Source organism: Melospiza melodia, chromosome 1 (assembly GCF_035770615.1).
Source record: "Melospiza melodia melodia isolate bMelMel2 chromosome 1, bMelMel2.pri, whole genome shotgun sequence".
Lineage (NCBI taxonomy): Eukaryota > Metazoa > Chordata > Aves > Passeriformes > Passerellidae > Melospiza > Melospiza melodia.
This window is the reverse complement of record NC_086194.1, coordinates 164,093,103-164,112,624: the sequence shown is the minus strand read 5'-3', so window position 1 is coordinate 164,112,624 and position 19,522 is coordinate 164,093,103. Positions and strand designations below refer to the sequence as shown.

Genomic DNA, 19,522 nt, shown 5'->3' with positions numbered 1-19,522 from the left:
TGGGTGCATTTTAGGGAATTGCAGCAGCTCCTACAAGGACAGTGCTGATAACCATGCTGTTGTCCTGAAGTGCTGGCTGTTGCTCATTTCTGAGAAAGTAAGGGGAAGCTGAAGTCAATAGGAAAAAGGCAAAAGCAGCTGCTACCCAAACTTAAGGCCGGTCAAGGGGAAAACCTCTTTGAGAGAGAAGTGTGCACTGAAAAGAATGGAGAGTTAAATTTCTACAGTTGTAACTGTCTGATGGTCATGGTTTTGCTTATGTTAGTTCTCTGGGCTGTGAAGAGTCATTCTCACTAAAGGCCCCACTCTGCTCCTTGCCTGTGCTGCTGTGTACCTTCAGAGCCTTCCCTTGCTAATGTTACACTATTATTTCCTGTGAAGCTTCCAGTTACTGTAATACTCCAAACCTTCTCCTTTAAACTGTACTGTTAACATAATTATTTCACCATGTTATGACGGTGGTAATGATGTGTGCAGCACACTGAGGCTGTCCAAGAACACTAGTTTTCTTTGTTAAGCAAATGGTTTTCAGTGACTTGAAAATGCCTTCTCTGGAGGTCAGCATGCAAGCCTTGAATTTTTTCAAGTGCACATTTGTGTGGTTGGATTAGAATCTTGTGTGATTTTCTTGTTAAAGCAATGTGAAATGCAAGCAGAACAGTTTGTTACTGGTATTTTATTGCAGCTTTGACTCTTAAGTTATTAAATTTATTCTGGAATATATGTGTTTATGCATTGTCTAATATGGCAGCATTTTTCCCTGGAAGCACATTCATTGCCAAATAATGGCATTCCCTATTTATTTGTATGCCTAGAGATAAAACACAGTTCTGAATTACATTTTCTTAGCAAATTGTTAAAAGTCCTGGTGGTGTATGGATCCAGGACTGTGTTTATGAAGTAGATACATAAGAACAGTATGTCTGGAACAGATGTGTGTTTGCTTTTCCAAGGTCACATTGCACTGCATTTAAGACTTTTGGTGTAAAAGAATTAATTTCCATAATCTCTTTTTTCTTTTTAAAACAGACTGGAGGCCAAGAACAGAGTGCAGCACTGGCTGTAGGTAAGAATTGAAACTTAACCTGCTTGAAAACTGCTGCCAAATAAGCAAAATTGTAGTATGTTAAAGGACAGAAAATGGGACTCTTTCAATATTTATCATCTTCCCTGCAAGAACTTGCTTTCCCTCTTTTCCTTCAAGAACTCTTGAAATGTGTGGTGTTCTCTGGGAGTCCTGATCCCTGACAGAATTTATGCCTCTGAGTTTAAAGATGCTAAACCAGGCTGCAAGGATTTGGTTTTTGCTTCCACAGGGCCTCAGCACAGAGCCTGGTGAGGCTGATTTTGAAAACTCTTCACCAGAGTGATGTGAAGTCTCATTACTTCAAAGAAGGCATTTCCATTGTACACAAAGTGGTTTAGACACTTGTGTGAACTTACCCTAAAAGACTGTGCAGTTTCTTGAACTATTTAAAGAAAGAGATAATGTTTTGGTGGTTTTTCTCTCTGTGTTTTTAGTAAAGCTACTGTGTAGCTGAACCAGACCCCTTATGCCAGAAACCAGTACTGTGAACCAGCTTGTGAGACTGAAGAGGTAGCACATGCTCATGTGACGGTTTTAGTTTAGTTTTATAACCTGCTGCTTGTCATCTAAGCTACTGCATAGTGTCTGTGTGATACTTCATGTTTATTGTGCTTTGCCAGCACAGCCATTCATCTTCTGTCACATTGGGAAGGTGATGGTACCAAATGTGAGGTAGGATTTATTTTTCTTCTGTTTTTGATTAATCATCAAAAAGCCATTGAATTCTGGGGAGCTGGTTAGATGGATTTGTGTTGAGGGTTAATCCAGGCTAGATACAGGTGCCCACCAGAGCCACTCTCACTCCCTTCTGAGTTGGAGAAAGGAGACAAAATACAACAAAATCTCATGGACTGAGATAAGGGTGGGGAGACATCATTCATTCTTCCTTACTAAACTTAACTTCATCCCCAGTCCTTTGCCTCAGCCCTTCCTGCTCAGTCAGGGGAGATGGGGAATGGGGGCTACAGTCACTTCATCTCAGGTTGTTTCTGCTGCTGCTTCCTCCTCAAAGAGAGGAGCCCTTCCCTGTTCCAGTGTGGGATGTCCCTCCCACAGGACACAGTCCTCCAGGAACTTTTCCAACATGAGTCCTTCTCAAGGGCTACAGTTGTTCACAAACTGCTCCAGTGATGGTCCCTTCCGTGGGGTGGAGTCCTGCAGGAACAGGATGCTCCATGTGGGTCCCCCACAGGTCCTGCCAGGAGAACCATGGGCCCACCATGGGCTTCCCTCAGGGTCACAGCCTCCTTGGGCATCCACCTGCTCTGGTGCAGGGTCCTCCACAGGCTGCAGGTGGATCTCTGCTCCCATGTGGGAGTAGCACTAGTACCTTGTTCCTTTCATAGCTTGTACTTATAAAATCCTTGAGGGTATTGTTAAAGCTGCAGTTGGAACTAGTGCAAACTTCTAATTTACAGTATTGTGTGCATTTACAAATGAAACATGGTAAAAGTTACTGAAGTGAGTCAGACCATGGGTCCATCTAAGCAAGTCCAGGCTCCAGGATCGCCATCTTTCTTCCCTCTGCATGTGTGCACTTGGTTTTGCACATCCTTTCACAATCTCCACTTACTCATCTACTAGAGCAGTGCTGCTTCTGCTTAGGAAGGTGAGAGTCATCCAGAAAAGCTAGAAAAACTCAGGTTGCATTGCTGGGAATGATTCTGCCTGCAGGAAGAAGAATGCTGTCCAGCAAATGGCTACAGCACATGGCAAATAACTTCTGTTTTCTTTTAAGAAACTGTGGACCAGCAGTGTTTCAGATATTGAAAGGGAGAATGTTTGCAAGTCAAGGTGATGTAGTGTCCAGCTCAGCAGAAGCTGGGGTGTCACTCCTGATGCTTTCAACTTCTCCAGCTATGCCACGACAGAGTTAGCTGCCAGATGCTTGACAGCATCATGAACCACCGGGGAATCACCAGTGTTCAGAGTTGGGAGGGACTGACCAACCCTACCCAAGCAACATGTAAAGAACTGAAGGCTATGGAGGCGTTTGGTAAAGTTTTAAAGAATGGGAAAAACTGAACTAGATGTTGCTGTTGAATAAGGTTAAAACCTGAGAAAAAGATTAAAATTGAGTGAAACCTAAATCTTTGTGTGAGCAGGTGCTTAAGGAATAGTAGGAACAGGGATACCATGTATTTGTGGTTCTTCTAGTATGTATTTTCAGCTGGGGTATTTTTCAGAGCCCCATGTTATTAAAGGTGTTCAGTATTCTTAATGTCTTTCCATTCTGCCTGTGTACCTGGTTTTCCCCAGGAACTGCTGCAGACTTCTTGTGAGATGAGATGAGATGGACCTGTAGAGTTCACAGATGGACCACTGCAGAAAATCATAACTCGGCATGATATTCTGTGTTTTTGTTACTGATCTTAATGGATTTCAGGTTGTATGACATCACTGAAGAATAGAAATGTTTCTCCATATTTCCAACAGGTGGATGAGAATGAATTGTCTTATATTATCTTAGCCTTACAGGGTACTTCTAGTTTGATTTTAAGATATAATAAAACTTGAGATGATGGGAGAAATGGAAAATGGGATAAAAAATGATCATATTTGCACAGATATATAAATCTGGACCAGAAATCTGTAGTGGACTACCAGCAACAGAAATCTGACCCAATCTGGTCAGGTGGGTTTTTTTTGTTTAGTTGGGATTTTTTTAACACTTGCTTTCCAACAAGAAAAGCTATCCAGGTTCAGTAGAAGTAGTTGGTGGTCTTTTGAGAGGATCTGAAGAAGTAACTTGATGTAACAAAGATAGCTGGTAGATCCTCAATCTTGCAAGGAGTCACTTCTGAATAATAAATAAACCATATAGAGACCAGTTTTATCCCTCTGCCCTGCCTAATGCCTGTTTGTTACTGTTTCTGAAAACAGATGGGATGGGAAGGAGCATCATCCTGCTACTCATCCTCTGTTGTACCATCATCATCTTGATGTGCTTCATTAGCCTTCTGTATCTTGCAAACATACTGTGTCTGACTGGTGTCTCAGAAAAGGAAAATCCACAGAATAATCAGAAATCTGTCCTGAAATATGGAAACCTGCCCTTCCAGCTCCACAATTTGGAAGACCATAGGCCTTCCTTTCCTCGGTATTTCAGAGCTGCTGTGTCACTGAATTCTCAGGTGGACACTCAGTGTCAGGTTCATACCCACAAGGTTTGTGGTTTAACACTGTGACATTCCAGTAGAAGTCCCTTGAGATGGAATATGTTAATGGCTATTTATATCCATCAGTTGGATGATGGGGTAATTTGCCATGACATCATTAGTGCAGGACTGCAAGCCAAGGCACTGAAGGGATGCAACATTTGGAACTGAACTTGGAGAAAACATTTTACCTGAGTGTTGCAGTGATGTGGATGCTTGTACTCCTTGTGCTGGTGCATTGGATGGCAGCACTGCCAAGGCTGTGGGATCCTCAGTGCAGCTTCACCCAGCTCTGATACTGACACGTGTGGCTGTCTGAGAGGTGGGAATTCAGCTCCTCTGAAAGAAAACCATTTCCAAATCAAGGAGGCTGGAAGAGAAAGTGCTGTTTCACGTGTGAAATACCAACTGGAAAATGGCACATCAACTGGACAAGTTAGGAACTGAAACATACTCCTTTCAGTTAGGAACTGAAAACATACTTCTTTTTTTAGCATTTAGATAAAACTTGCAGGTTTGGTTTTGGGGTTTTGAGGCTTTTTTTTTTATTTTTGGTTGGTGCTTTGCTTTTTTTATTCTTACAGAGGCGATTGGCAGGAGAAGGACTTACCATACAAATTATTGTTGGGTTTGGTTGTTTTTTTTGGAGATGAGAGCTTGAGGGTTCTTAAATTATAGGCTGACATCCTGGAAATATGAAACTTTCTTAGTAATGTGGTAGCATAGCACAGTTCTAAAGGCATGCCGTCTTTCATAGAGTGAGTAGCTTTTCTCTAAAAGAATAACAGAAGTGTAAATCTGCCACAGCTCTTACTAAATGGGTTTTTTTTTGTATCTTTATGTACCTGATAAAAGCATTCCCATTGAGGAAAGGGAGAGTTGAGATCAGCCAGTGTTTGCAGTAATGGCAGTATGAGTGCGGTGTTTGGGCAGCGGGACGCGGCTGCCCTGGCGCTGGGATCCCGTGGAGCCGCTGGTCCCGCTGCCCTGGCAATGGGATCCCCCGGTCCCGGTTTCCCTGGCAATGGGATCCCCCGGTCCCGATTTCCCTGGCAATGGGATCCCCCGGTCCCGATTTCCCTGGCAATGGGATCCCGCCGGTCCCGCTACCCTGGCAATGGGATCCCGCTGGTCTGGGCTGCCCTAGCAATGGGATCCCCCGGTCCCGCTGCCCTGGCAATGGGATCCCCCGGTCCCGCTGCCCTGGCAATGGGATCCCCCGGTCCCGCTGCCCTGGCAATGGGATCCCCCGGTCCCGCTTTCCCTGGCAATGGGATCCCGCCTGTCCCGGTTTCCCTGGCACTGGGATCCCCCGGTCCCGCTGCCCTGGCAATGGGATCCCCCGGTCCCGCTGCCCTGGCAATGGGATCCCGCCGGTCCCGGTTTCCCTGGCAATGGGATCCCCCGGTCCCGATTTCCCTGGCACTGGGATCCCCCGGTCCCGCTGCCCTGGCACTGGGATCCCCCGGTCCCGCTGCCCTGGCAATGGGATCCCCCGGTCCCGGTTTCCCTGGCACTGGGATCCCCCGGTCCCGCTGCCCTGGCACTGGGATCCCCCGGTCCCGCTGCCCTGGCAATGGGATCCCCCGGTCCCGCTGCCCTGGCAATGGGATCCCGCCGGTCCCGGTTTCCCTGGCACTGGGAGATGCAGCGGTCCCGCAGCGCCCTCTGCTGGGGAATCGCCGCGCTGCAGGCTGCGCTGCATCTCCGGGCTAGCGGGGAAAGCAGAGTGGGAATTGCCCTCCAGTGGAAATGTCCCTGAACTGAATGAAAAAGGTGCGTTTTTAATCGATGGCTGCGATGGAATGGAATTAAAAAGAGCATTTTGTAGAATTAAGTTAAAGCGTGTTGGGCTTGTGTCCTTTTGAAAAAGGAAAGCACATGTAGTTATTTTTTAACCCTAGATTCATGCTTGGAAAAAATTTGCAGTTACTTGTTGAAGAGTAAATCAGAGCAGATTTCTGGAGCATAGTCTCTGCCCTATTCAATGCCAGTTCTGTTTTAAAAACAAGCATAATTCTTCCAGACAAATTGGGTTTGTTCCAGACTTGTGTGAGCATGCTTAGTTATTTTATTGTAGCCCCTGTCAAATACGTTATTCAGTGTCAGCTGTGCCACTAAAATGTTCCCAAATTAACAAGGCTCTAAGACTACTTCTAAAGAAACTGTGGATTCTTCAGTGCCTTTCCCTTGATTTCCTCTAAGAGGAAAAATGGACTGAATAAACACTCCTCTGACCGTACTTTACAATTCTGGTTTTGAGGAATGTGAGTCTATTCACTAGTCTGTTTTCCCTGGCAGGCCTCCATCCTCCTGATATGACAAGTTTTGAATTCAGTTTTGTTCTAAAGGAGACTTTACTGATGATGTGTGATCTCAAAAAAAAACTAACCCAAAAACCAAAACAGCTTCAGCTAAAACAGGTTATTGTATCAGTCAGTTTAGTGAAATGAATGGACATCAGAGGCAGCTTCAAACAGCTTTTCAGTAGTCTGAACACTTACTTTTCTGTACAAAAACATTTCCTATCTGGCTGTATCATTTGTATTTTCACTTTTCAGATAGGATGCTAATGATTGAAGCCCCAGTAATTCAGTGCTATAGGCTGTTTTAGGGGGTTTGGAGGGGGATTTTTGGCCTGCATATATTTTACTTTTCTTGTGGTTGATTTGCAGTCCCTGGTTTGTGGCCACTGGGTGTCAGCAGTGCAGAGCCTGTGGGTCTGGGCGTGGGTTTGGACTGGGAGTCTGTCCCAAAAGTGTCTGTAAAGCTGCTGCAATCTTAATGCTTGCTTGAAAAGCTTGTCCATCAATGAAGGAAAACTGTGTGTTTTGTGCAGAACTGGGGCTGGCTCTGGCACTTGACTCATGTGTTTGATTCAGCAGATTTACACAGGGGACACAATTTGAGCTGTACCTTTAATATTAGTGATGATACTAGAGCTGTGATGAATCCTGAAAATGAAGCCAGTTTATCCAAAATATAACTTGCTTCAAGCTAATGGCACCAAGCTTCTCCTTCCTAAATCTAATGGTGATAATGAGTGATAGCTACTATGTTTTTTAATATTGACTCTAATTATTTATTCTCTCATATGTATGATATTACTTTGGGTTTTTATCGTGACAGGTCTTTATTAATTTAAAAAAGCACTAAAATCAATAGATGAGATTATAATGTGTCAGAAGGCATCTCTGCTGCTCTAGCACTATTCAGAAGAGAAATAAATATGCATTAGTCTAGGAAAAACATGTTTGTATCCAGGGAGAATTTTGAAACAATCAGAAGAGAGGGGTTCCTGCAGTGCATTTTAGCAGCCTGTTTCCATCTCTGCAGCAGTCTGTAGCGTTTCAGGGCGAGGGCAGAGATGTTCTCCCTCATTGGCAGGGAAAGGCACGCGGGCTCCCATAGGCTGCCAGGCTGTGATGCCATGTGTTGCTAAGGGCTGCCTTGCATTCAGCTGATCTGGGCAGGCACCTATCCACTGCCTCATTTCTTTTTGCTTTTCTCGTTTTTTTTCCCTTCTCCCTGTTCATGGTTAGATACTGTTCAATAAGCCTTGAAACAGGCTGATAGGATTATCCTTCTAGAAAAACAGTATAGGGAGACAATAAGTGTTTTGTGCATGTAGTAACCCTGCAAGTGTTATAACATGGTGCTATTTCACTATAATGCTAGACTTCTAATGCTGTGCATGTTTTTTTACTTACTATTTTGCCAAAAATATCTCTGAATTGGATGTTTATGCCGCACTTACATGGCCAAATGAAAATTCCAAACTCAAATCCCTGGAACAAAACCTTTATTGCTTCATTAGATGTGCTTTCCATATAGTGTTATGCTTAATTGCATATGAGATTTTCAGGGAGTTTTTCATACTGCAGTTTTCATACTGCAGATTTTAGTATTGGGAATAGCCTATACATGCATGTCCAAAAGGTAAGCTAAAGCAGATTTTCTTCTGAGATCACAAACAAATGTTTTAATCTATTTATTTAACTGTTTTCAAACTAGTTTGAAAGCATATTAGGCTTGAAATAGAAGAAAAATCACTTATGAACAATTTTGTATTGTTTTACCTGTAATGAGAGTAAGTTCTCCAGCTACTCACCAATTGCAAGCAACATCTTTGCTAATACAATTTTTCTTCCAGGTGTGAGAGGGGAAATTCTTTGGTGCTCAGATGAATTTACTTGCATTGAGTATTTCTATTACATTTCCCCTGGGCTTAGCCTGAGGGCTGGGGGGCACTGAGATGTGTTGGGGATGTTTTCCACAGGAAGGGCATGCGTGCAAGGCTTGTTTTGAAAATATGCCTTTGCTTTCCGCTTGTCTGATCAGGGCTCTGCACGCAGCATCATCCAACCCCATAAGGCTGCAGTGGGCCAGATCACCCTAATCCAACGTGGCATTCCGTATGTCTTCCTCTGCAAGTAGGTCAAGTTTGAGCCATGTTCCTGGCTTGTGCTCCCATTTCCCATAACCTGCTCCACGTGGCTCCAGTGTTGTGCTGGAGTGCAGAGCATGCCAGCAGGGATTCTGAGCAGCCTCACAGGGACAGTCAATTTTTGGACAGAAACTAGTGGGTTTTGTTCTGCTCTGATCTCATGATGTTGCTTTTGTGGCAGGAGAAAACTTCAGTGCTTAAATGTGTGCTTTTACTGAGTCTTAGGCTGTTAGTTTACCTAATGAGTTGCCTCTGGACACCGCACTATAAATTTTTAAAATCAGTAATACCTCTGGGAGAGAAATTGGTTTGAAGGTTTTGAAGTGTGCTGTATTCTGAATGAGAATACCAAATAAAATTGGATAGAGGTTGATGCTCTGAAGCTGTGGAAAAACAAATAGGTAGTGACCTAAAGTGTACTTTAGGCTGGACATGTGAATATTTTGATGTTAGTGATTGCAATATGCAGAATTCTTCTTGGTAAGGATTACAGCTTCAGTGTGCATCTTTTTCCATTTGTGCTAGAAGAGCTGTGGGTGAAAAGGTGATTTAGCACCCACAGAGGTCACCTGCAGTCAGTGCTCTAAATCAGCTGTTCAGCTCCAAAACAAACCCCAGCTACAGGGTATCAAAATCAGCAGTAGGGCTTGCTGATGGCTTTAGTATTCATACAGGCTTAAGTCTTCCTGAACTGGAGCTGATTGATGTGGTGATGTGCTCAAGAAAGGTGCAGTAAGTGCTAGGAGATGTTCTTCACTAGTCAATGGAAGCTCAGTGTCAGGGCTACCTAACTGGAACCACATCTGACTTTCTAAACTAGTAATTTACTCAGAAGAAGTTGTGAACTTGCAAGGAAACTTTAAGAGAGCTTGGTAAATTAATACTGGCTAGCCATGCCACTATGTGGTTAATTACCAAGGTAATTCACATAACGACCAAAATCTTCCTGCTAGTGATGCTTTTACAGGGTATCACATAGCAGAAGAGGTCCCTGAGGCTAAATGTTCATAGCTGGATTTGTAGACTGCTTCTCATGCTATATGTAAATTGTCATCATCTTTAGTATTAGATCCAGTGGCACTCTAATCTTTCATGTGTTCAGTTTTTTCAGGTGTTTTGGGCCCAGAAAAATTGCAAATGATAGACCATCTTGAACAAAACAAGAGTCTCTAGTAAATCTTTTTCATATCTATCAGGAGCCTGATGTATCTCTGGGCTAGGTTGCTTTACTCCAGATTGGTCCAGGTATTCTGCTTACACAGCACCTTCTCAGAAAGGTCAAATTTAATTTTCCTCTCTGCAGTGTTCCCTCAGAGTACAACAGGTCAGCTGTGCCTACTGCCCACCTTGTCTTCTGAAGGAAAATAATGTACAAAAGTGAAGGGCTATCTAAGCTTAGCTGTGGCATACTGACCTGCAGCTGCTTCCACAAATCTGGGAAGTTCCACAGATGGCACCATGGCCTTGTTTCTAAAAGGTCATTTCAGAGCTCAGGAAGAGCATGCTTAGCTTTGCCAGAAGAGTAGATTCTGACCTTTTGGCTCTTGGATTCATTACTTGGAATGCTGAGCTGAGAGAAATCATCCTCCAAAAAAGTGCTTGAGAAATTACATCTTCTCAATATCTATCCAAATTGAGTTTTCAAGCTCTTCATAGCTAAAAGTCTTTCTGGATTGCAGCTGGGGAAATGGTTGTTTTTACAGTTCTTAAAACACAGGAGGTTTTCAGTTTTAAGGATGGTTGAGATCCTCAAGTAAATGTTACAGTGCCTCTTGATTCAAGTTTCAGAAATACTGAGTGCAGTCCAGTTTCAGCTAGATTTCCATGCACTCCATAAAACCTGAATATACAGCCACTGTTTTGCTGCTAAGAAGACAAATGTGATTGCACATCTTGTGTGCAGAACTCTGATGTGACTAAAATTTATCAAGATTTTTTTCAGTACGGGGAACACACAAAGGGAGAAGTTTGTTGGGAACTTCATTATGAAAAGCTGTTCAAGCAGCTTTGTGTTCATGTAAATTGAAATACATTCCTATAGCACGTCTTATCATCTTGCTGCTATCATAGTTGATTATCATCAGTTTCTCTCCTTTACTCTTCACTGAGGCTCTTCACTGAGCTGTTACCTTTAGATCAGTTGCATCTTCTGCTTGAATATCACATTGGCTCTTCCACTGTAGTGCCAAAACTTTTATTATGCTTCTCTATTTGTTAAACGTAACTCGTGGAAAAGAAACCATGTATTCTTCCTAGCAATCTTTCCTGAGGGATGAAGGTATTTGTATTGCAAAACCGAGTCCCCAACTCCCTACTCGTGTTAGGAGGTGGTAGGTGCTCAGTGACACAATCTGTTCTGCAGTGCCTCCTGCTCTTCTGTGAACTTACCTTCAAAATATTTCAACCCTATGAGCGTGACCCTGCTCTGACCTTCACAAGTAATGTTAGCCAATATTTAAGCCACGTGCATGAGCCTGTAAATTCTTTGGAGTCTGGTTAATATTAAAAAAAAAAGGCAAAACCTACACAGAGGCATTTTTTTTGAGATATGGAGAATATTTTGTTGGGGGAGGGGATGGTGCAGCTGAAGCACAGCAGTAATTGCAGGTATAGGACTTCTCTTTAGGCCATTATCCTATTCACTGCAATGTGTTTGCTGCTTGGTGTTAATGTTGGAATTGAAATACGCTGTTCTGAGATTGTGGTTTGGTTTTTAGACCTGAATCTGTAAACTGGGTCACCATTATGCAGCTTATACTTCTGATTTTTTATTGGCCCTGTTGAGAATATTTGTTTAAGGATGCCTCTGTCTGCTCCTCAACAAGAAGAACATTCATAGTCTGGAAAACTCTGAAAGACAGAGTGGCTTATTCAGTCCTGTGTTACAGAACACACTGAGAGATATGAAAAAGTAATTTCTCTGCTTTCTACTGCTGCGTGTTTACACAGCACTGCTGCACTTGTAGTTTTGAAAGAGTTTGCCATACTATGGGATAGGAAGTCCTGGAAAGCTGCCTCTTTGAAGATCCATGTTTTAATGGATTAATTTTTAAGAAGAGTCTCTCAGCTGGACACCCTAATTTAAAAATTCCTTGACTTAGTAGGTGCTTCTCACAGGCTGAGAAGTCTGATCTGAATTTCTAGGAAATAAGTTCAAGTTATTAGGAAGCAGGTCTTGCATTTCCTTGAGTTTCAGGGAGAAGGTTGAGCATGTGAAAAAGCCAGCACTCACCTGGTGACTGCTGTGTGCAGAGTCCCCTGTGGTCACCTGGGTCACAGTGCTAAAAGTCTGGATTCTAAACAGTCATTTGGTCACTGTGTAGAAGCTGTTAGAACAAAGACTTGGGTTATTTTCAGCAGTTTTGGATTAATTGCCCCTTCCTTCTCAAGCTTTGTTTGTTTGCTGAATCTTGCAGATCCCACAAAAAAAAAATCGTATGCTTTTCTAAGTTTGACCAAGAAATCTGTCAACACAGTTTCTGAAAATGTGTTTTGCCAAACAATTTATTTTGAGTTCACGTTGTTTTGGTTTCCTTGGACTCCTAATAAAGTAATGATTCTTGGTGTCATGATATCTTACCTCCAGGTGAACATGATTCTTTAGTAAAAGTAAAAATCAGGAAAAAATAGAGAATATACTTGTTTGTTGTTATAGTTAGACTAATTTGAAAATTGATTTTTTTTAAATATTTTTTGTGCTTGAATTCAAATGTCAGATTGTTCATGGTTTATTCTTAAATAATTTGAGATGAGATTTTTGGGTGTGTCTTGCTTGTCTTGCAGCAGCACTCTAGTGAGTTCTTGGCATTTCAGAGCAATGGTTAGTAGGTATATTTTCAGCCCATGTAAAACATGGGAAGGTTAATGAAAAGGCAGCTTTGTTATGAAATGCAGTTTTCATACTCCTACTGCAGGTATTGATTTCTGAAACTTGTGGTAACATTTGAAACTGTTTTGATAATTTATCTGATTTCAAGTAACCTAACAAATATTTCATTTTTCTTCCACTTTTCATTTCTTTTAGCTGGGATATGACAGCAAACATAAGAAGAACTGTTGCAACTTGATTTTTCCCCTGGTCTTGGAAAGTCTAGTTTTTGTTTTGCTTGTAACTCTGTGATTTAATGGGAAAATTGTTCATTGGCCACAGATAATTACTACTGAGAGGGTTTGCGAATCTGTTTTGGATTACAGTGAGGTAGTAAAAAAGTGTTATGATGACAGCAGTTCCATTTGAGGTTCCTGTTGTCCTCAGCAATAATGGTTTTGTCTGGCACTGAGTGCTGCAGTTACACAAAACAATTTCTCAGTCATTGTAGGTCACAGGTTCTTTATATGTATTAAACAGTGATGAAAAAGAGCCAGTAATTCACATCTTTATTTTCCTCAAAGATTGTAACTTTTCCAGTTTTTCAACAATCACTGCTCTCTAGGAAGAAGGGGCGTGGAAATGCACTGTACAGTGCACAGGTTCTGCTCCCCACCCGAAGTGAATCCAGAGTGCAAAACACAATGGGAGCCCTGATCCAGTGAGACCCAGGCGTGTACTTAAAATAGGAAATGGTTATTGGAACTAAATTATTTTGCCATTTTTATTTTTAGGTTTGCTGGCATGGGTAATCTCATTAAGGTGCTAACCAGGGACATAGACCACAATGCAGCACATTTTTTCTTGGATTTTGAAAGTAAGTCTCTCAGCCCTTCAGAGCTGGTGCATTTCAAATGGTAACAGTAGGGTTGCTTATACCTGCTGCAGTGAAGGCCAGGGGACTCAATTGCCAAGTTGGAATTGGAAAGACTTGCATGTAGTTTTTGTGGTTGTTTTTTTCTTTTTTTTTTTTCCCTTTTTCCCCCTCTCCAGTAGTAGCCAAGCCACCATCATGCTGCTGTGTCAATTTTCTTTCCATGTGCTTAGTCATTTTGGGTCTCTGTGGTCAGTGATGTCCATCCATCTGCCTGCAAATCAAGTAATCATGAAATGAGAAATTCTGTCAGTATGCCATAGTAATCTGTGCTGAGCAGTTGTTCACTGTAATCCTCTCATACACAAGAGTGAGTGCTGAATCATTCCTGATCCTTTTGGTCATTCCTCGTGCAGTTAATGTGGTTTTTTTTACATCCAAAAGTCTAAAGTGAAACTGACTGAGTTTCACAAATGTTTTAAGCACCTTGTGTGTAAAAGGTCTGTGGCATTTCTCTGTTAGCATTTTCTGCACACTGAAATGATGTATCATGATGTGTTTTCTGTGATGGCCTTCTGACACAATTATAAGGGCTGACAAAATTAAAGCTCTTTCCTTCTGCTGTCCCATCAGGTTAAAATCTAGCATGGCTAATGCTTTCCAATCTGGTACTTGGCCCTCAAGGCAGTACTCCTGCTCAGGACACTGGTGCTAGGGTGTACTGGGACAGAACAGTCCCTGGCAAAGGTTTTGGTTGGATTCTGCCCCTTTCCCAAAGGGGCAGCTGTGAGGATGTTGGTGACACGGTCACTCCTTCCAGGAAAGCTGCACTGCTGGGGTCCCCAGCTGTGCCTCCTCGAGGTGGGGATGTCCCTGCACCCAGCCTGAAGGACGGGTTCATACCTGATGGAGCTCTCTGGTCTTCTTTCCCACTGCTTCAATCAACTACATTTGGGCTGTTCTTCCTTATAAAAAGAAAATTTTCTTTTCTCTCATTCTTGTCTTGGCAGGTACCTTAACATGGGGAACCTTCTAAAAGTTTTGACATGCACAGACCTTGAGCAGGGGCCAAATTTTTTCCTTGATTTTGAAAGTGAGAAGATGATTTTATATATCTATTACTCTTTGCCTGCAGTAGACTGCATTTGTCTTGTACTAAATGTATGTTTTCATTTTGCCATCCCTCTGACTGCTTTGCATGCCTGAGCTATGGATAATTGTTCAGCGAACTTTGGTAGAAAGCAGTAACCTGTTCTAAAATATCCTCAGGTCCTAAAATGTAAAATCTTTATTTCTGAAAGGGCTTTCAAATTACATTTGACTGTTGAAATTTGGTTCTTCTTTTTTAAACCAAAATTCTTCCTACTTTTTATCAAAATGTTACGAATAGTTGTAATTATTTGAAGACTTACTGAAGTTGCAACTGACTTACTCAGATTTGTGAGTTTTGTCCCATGCTCCTTAAAGGAAGAACTGAAAATTTCTGGAAACAGAAACCTGATTCTCATCACTTCCAATGTGAATTAATAATGCTGCATAGACAGACTGGCTCACAACAGCTATTCATAGCTCCAGCATCATCATGTTAAAGGTTATATGTGAACCTTACTGGATCTGGCACTGAAATTTAACCTCATACCTTCTTAAAAGGGAGTCTCAACATATACAGAGATTAAATTGATTTTGAAAAGAAGGGACATGTAGCTTGTGTGATCAATGCCAGGTGTTCTAGAAGGTTCACATATGTCAGTATTTCTGCTTCTGGTTTTTGTTGCATGATACAGTATAGCCTAAGAATGGCAGGTAAGTGTTGCTGGCTTCTGCTATGCATGTTTAATTACTTTCTTTTGGGATGTGCTGTTTCTTTAGCCAGTTGTACATCAGCAAGCATAAAATAAGAAGATTAATGTTCAAGTACATTTTGACCATGTAATAGAATACAGTGGAATAATGCAATAAAAAACTGATAAAATATTATGATATGGATAATCTGAGGTACATTAAATCTTTTTTCCCCTGAATTGTTTTTCAGTTGTTTGATGAATCAGTAGCAGTTTTTAATATTACTTATAACATGAAAGTAAATGCTTGAAGAAATATGGTTTTACTTCAATGACATTTAACGTTTCAACTTCTCTAAGCTCTTACCCTGTTGTGTTGATTTTTATTACTTGTCTCTTCTGAATATATTGTTATTGGAAGATGCTAGCCATACAAATTATTCATAAAGGGAAGATTATCAAGGCCTGTGTTCAAAAATCAGAAAGCAAAATTAATCTAAGACCAATTCTTGTGTATCATCACATTAGGTGAAATCTAGTGAGGTGGGAGAACTCGTGTATGAGGCCATTGGAGCTGTAAAGCTCCAGCTTAATCTGCAAATATTGAAAATTTAATTGGAGTAAAGTAAATGCACATTAGCTGGATAGAAAAGGCATGGTTCCTAAATTGCAATAAAAATGCTCCTTTTTTCTTTTTAAATACAGATTTTTTTAGCCATCAGTTTTGTTTTAAAATGCATGTTTTGAGCATGAACAGGATTTGGCATGAGAGTAAGCAGGTTGCTGACATGAAATGCTTTCATATGCAGTCAAATTAGGTGACTTATATTATGGCTGAATTGTTAGACTGTTCTTTGTTCATTTTGGACCCTGTTCTGCATTTGTTTCTGCTGCTATACTGTGTATCCATGCTTCTTTCTCCTCTGTTTCAGATAGCTTGCCTTGACAGGATCTTGGCTTTGACACAGCCAAGATCTTTCTTCAAGACTTGGCACTTAATCTTGTGATACTTAATGTTGTGGTTTTGTGTGGAAGGACAAGTAAGCTCTGTATTAAAAACAAATTTGCCAATTCTGTGTTACACCTGACTCAATAATAGGCAGTTTGAAATCTTTTGTTCTTAAATCCATGTATGTGAGCAGGCTCCAATTTTTCTTACATAGTACCTTAAAGAACTAAAACCTAGTGTTCATGAAGCTTTGTAGTGCTAGAAACTTCAGATTTTAGACTTCTAATCATTGTTATTCCCCCAGATGTTTATCTTGGTGCTAGATGCCAGTGATTGTGTGACTGACTATCAGAATCCATGTTAAAAATATGGTGAGCTCTAGGCTTTTCCTTGCCTCTGCACTGGTTAAGCTTGTGCTTTCTTTGGCCATTCACCTTACTTGTTTGATAGAAATAGTTCTCCTGAGTATTCTTTTAAAGTCTATTCATTACCATCAGAACACAAGCAAAGTGCACAGGTCATTGTTTACATAAAACAGCCACCTCAAATGTGGGAAACTTACAGCTCAACTTTTACATTGGTGTCTTTACTGACACAGTTGCAAATCTTTTCCAAATTTACTGATTGGAATAGTAGCTAAAATACAGTGTACTTTGAGATGGTGATATCAAGCTAGTGCTGACAGTATCCTGCATTATCTCCAGAGGACTTGGCCAGGTTTCAGAGGAGCCACAGAGACAGCATTCTCCATAGTAATGCCAACAGAGATGAATAAATTATTTCATCTCCAGCAGTCTGGCAGTTTTTTCCCCTTGTTTGTGAGTTTTGTCCCAGACAGTTTCAGATGACTTGATGTGTTCTTCCCTGGGAAAAATCTCAGCTTAAATAGTTTGGTGTGCAGTGTAAACTTTTAACCCCAAATTTCTCTCCCTACTAGTTCTGTAGGCTAGCCAAATATTATTTTAATAGTCACTAAATGTGTGTGTTCCCCGCATGCAATATGTTGTCTCACTTCTGTAGTATTTAGTTCACATAACAACGTTTGTATATTGTTTCAAGTCTCCTCTTCTGTCTCTTACTGTGTGAGCATTCTGAACTCTAAGTGTATATTGCATCTAGTGCAGTAACATTCTGATTAAACACAAATTTATTTAAAGATGAACTCCCATTTACTTGCAGAACCTCAGTCTTTTCTTACTGTTGCATTAAAAATAGTAAAGTTGCCCTGAATAACCAGAGCTCAGCTGCTGTGGCCAAAGTTTCAAACCTCAGAACGTCTGGGCAAGCTGTGATGTGCTTGCTGGGTTTGTTCTTTGTGTGGAAGGCATTGCTGAGAAAGGCACAGCCTTGTTGTAACCTTGTAGCAGGAGCTTAAATGGTCAGGGGAGAAGGGAAATCCATGAAATTGTATATCTCCTTCATCCTTCTGTTTGGATGCCTGCACTGCTGGCTGCTTTTTCTTAGCAGCCAAGAGTAACTCCAGAAGTGCAACTCCCTCTCCTGCTCTGTGCACTCCACCTTGGGAAGAGGAGTTCCACAATTAGTGATTCCCAGGTGAAGGTCCTGTAGCCTGAGCCCTCAGGTACACACTGAGGGGTGCTATTCCCATAGGATGGGAATGCTGCCTCCATCTTTTCAAGATGGTGACAGTGTTTAGGAAGAGGGACCTCTCCCTCTTTCTTCCCTCTGATAGGCTTTCAGAATACAGTGCCCTGACCAGCACTGGGAAGCAAATAAACCAATTTTGCTCTGGGTCAGCCAGCATTAGGCCCTGAAGATCTTTTATATCATGAATTTTAACCATATTCTAATAACATCTTAAATGTTTTGTGAAGGGATTATAGAATCATTTAAATTTGCTTTGTAAGTTTGACCTCTCTTTTAGAGATGGCCGAGGAAATGAGTTGGGACAAATCGGGTTTACAGATGTTTTTTTATTGGAGAGGAATAGGTTGACCAAAAATGAAATACACACCAGAAGAAATAACTCTGTACCTACTTGATTTTCAAATAGATTGATGTCTAGAAGTTTGTAATAATCGAAACAAACAAATAAAAATCCCCACCACCCCAACAAATGAAAAATCAGCCATTGGTTTAAGTTTCCCGGAACATTTTAAGGAAATGAAACACAGTGGTTGATTGTTTACATCCTACACTAAGAGAGATGATGATGGTGTTGATTTGCCTAGCCAGCTGTCCAGTGAAGACCACTAAATTTGTATCTGGGAGATGATTTTAATTTCTAAACATGGAGGGTCATAGTACTGCAGCTGTTCTGCTTGGTGGTGGATTTTGAAATGAGGAGCAGGAATTCTTTTGGGCCATTCTGCTCTGCCCCTCCCAATATTGAGAAATGAACTCTCCTTACTACACAGGGTAAAGAAAAAAAATGGCATGAAAAATTAAACAGGCAGGAGATGTTCTCAGTGTGAGACAATCCAAGTGACAAGTCTTGATTGCATTATTTAACAGCACAATCTGGAACGCTACAGAGCTTCACGTCTCAGTCTGTATTTCACTGTAACATTTCATGTTCGTGCATGAACTGCTGCCAGTCAGCTGGTGTGCTTCCCTGTCTGCTCTTTTCCCTCATTTTTTGTCTTCATTTCTTACAGCAGTCTTCAGCAGCTTTCAAAATTATGTGACCTTTGTGATGATCTGAAAAGCACTGGCCACTTTTACTCGATGCCTAATCAATGTGGTGCTCTTTTATTTATTTATTTTTAAAAGAATGACCAGGTTCTTTAACCTGTGCTAATTCTTGATGTTTCTCAAAATACCAGTTAAACTGTTGCAAGGTCTATATATAGGCATATTTGCTAATAATGCCCACTCTTCATGCATTAAACTATAAAAATAAGAGGTATTATGCAAAAATTACAGCAAAATCCAGACAGGCAATGTATATGAAATTTATTTTCTCCTAATACAAACATTGTTTTCTCTTGTGTTTTTCTAGTGTGTAACACTAAGATACTGTGGGAGTTTTATTTCAAATGTAACGATGTACCTAACTTCCATGGGAAGTTGTACATATGGATCATGGAAAAAGCACGTCTAAAAAGACATTTTCCAGACTCTTCAAAATGCACAAAGTCATGAGCATATATTGTCCTTAGATAGTTTCTGTCTGTCCCTATAAAAAATAATCTATTGTTAATACCCTCATTTTTGGCATTGGAAATAATGGACTAAAATACAGTGATATTTATTCTCCACAACATATTTTGCCCATGTTAACAGAGAAGTGGGTTTTTTTACCAAGAGCTTTAGTAACTAACAGTTTCTTTGATTTTTTAAAAATATGAGTCTAAAAGGAACTAACCTTATAGCTTTCATCAGCATTCTAAAAGAAAAAAAATTGGTTCAGGTAAACCATGTCTGAGATACTTGCCCTAGGTGATTGTTTTTAAAG

At 41.1% G+C, this 19,522-nt stretch overlaps 1 protein-coding gene across 6 annotated transcripts in view; it reads left to right on the top strand.

Annotated features, from left to right (window-relative positions):
- Positions 1-19,522, top strand: part of CYRIB (CYFIP related Rac1 interactor B) — a 97,140-nt gene that overhangs the window by 65,107 nt on the left and 12,511 nt on the right. For 2 of the 6 annotated variants that reach the window (XM_063174206.1, XM_063174197.1), the window contains exons 3-5: positions 1,030-1,066; positions 13,295-13,377; positions 14,385-14,467. In XM_063174206.1, coding sequence (XP_063030276.1) covers positions 14,395-14,467 — 73 coding nt within the window. In that variant the 5' untranslated portion in view covers positions 1,030-1,066; positions 13,295-13,377; positions 14,385-14,394. The remainder of the gene's footprint in view (positions 1-1,029; positions 1,067-13,294; positions 13,378-14,384; positions 14,468-19,522) is intronic. The other 4 variants (XM_063174190.1, XM_063174170.1, XM_063174179.1 and 1 more) reach the window with 3 other exon arrangements.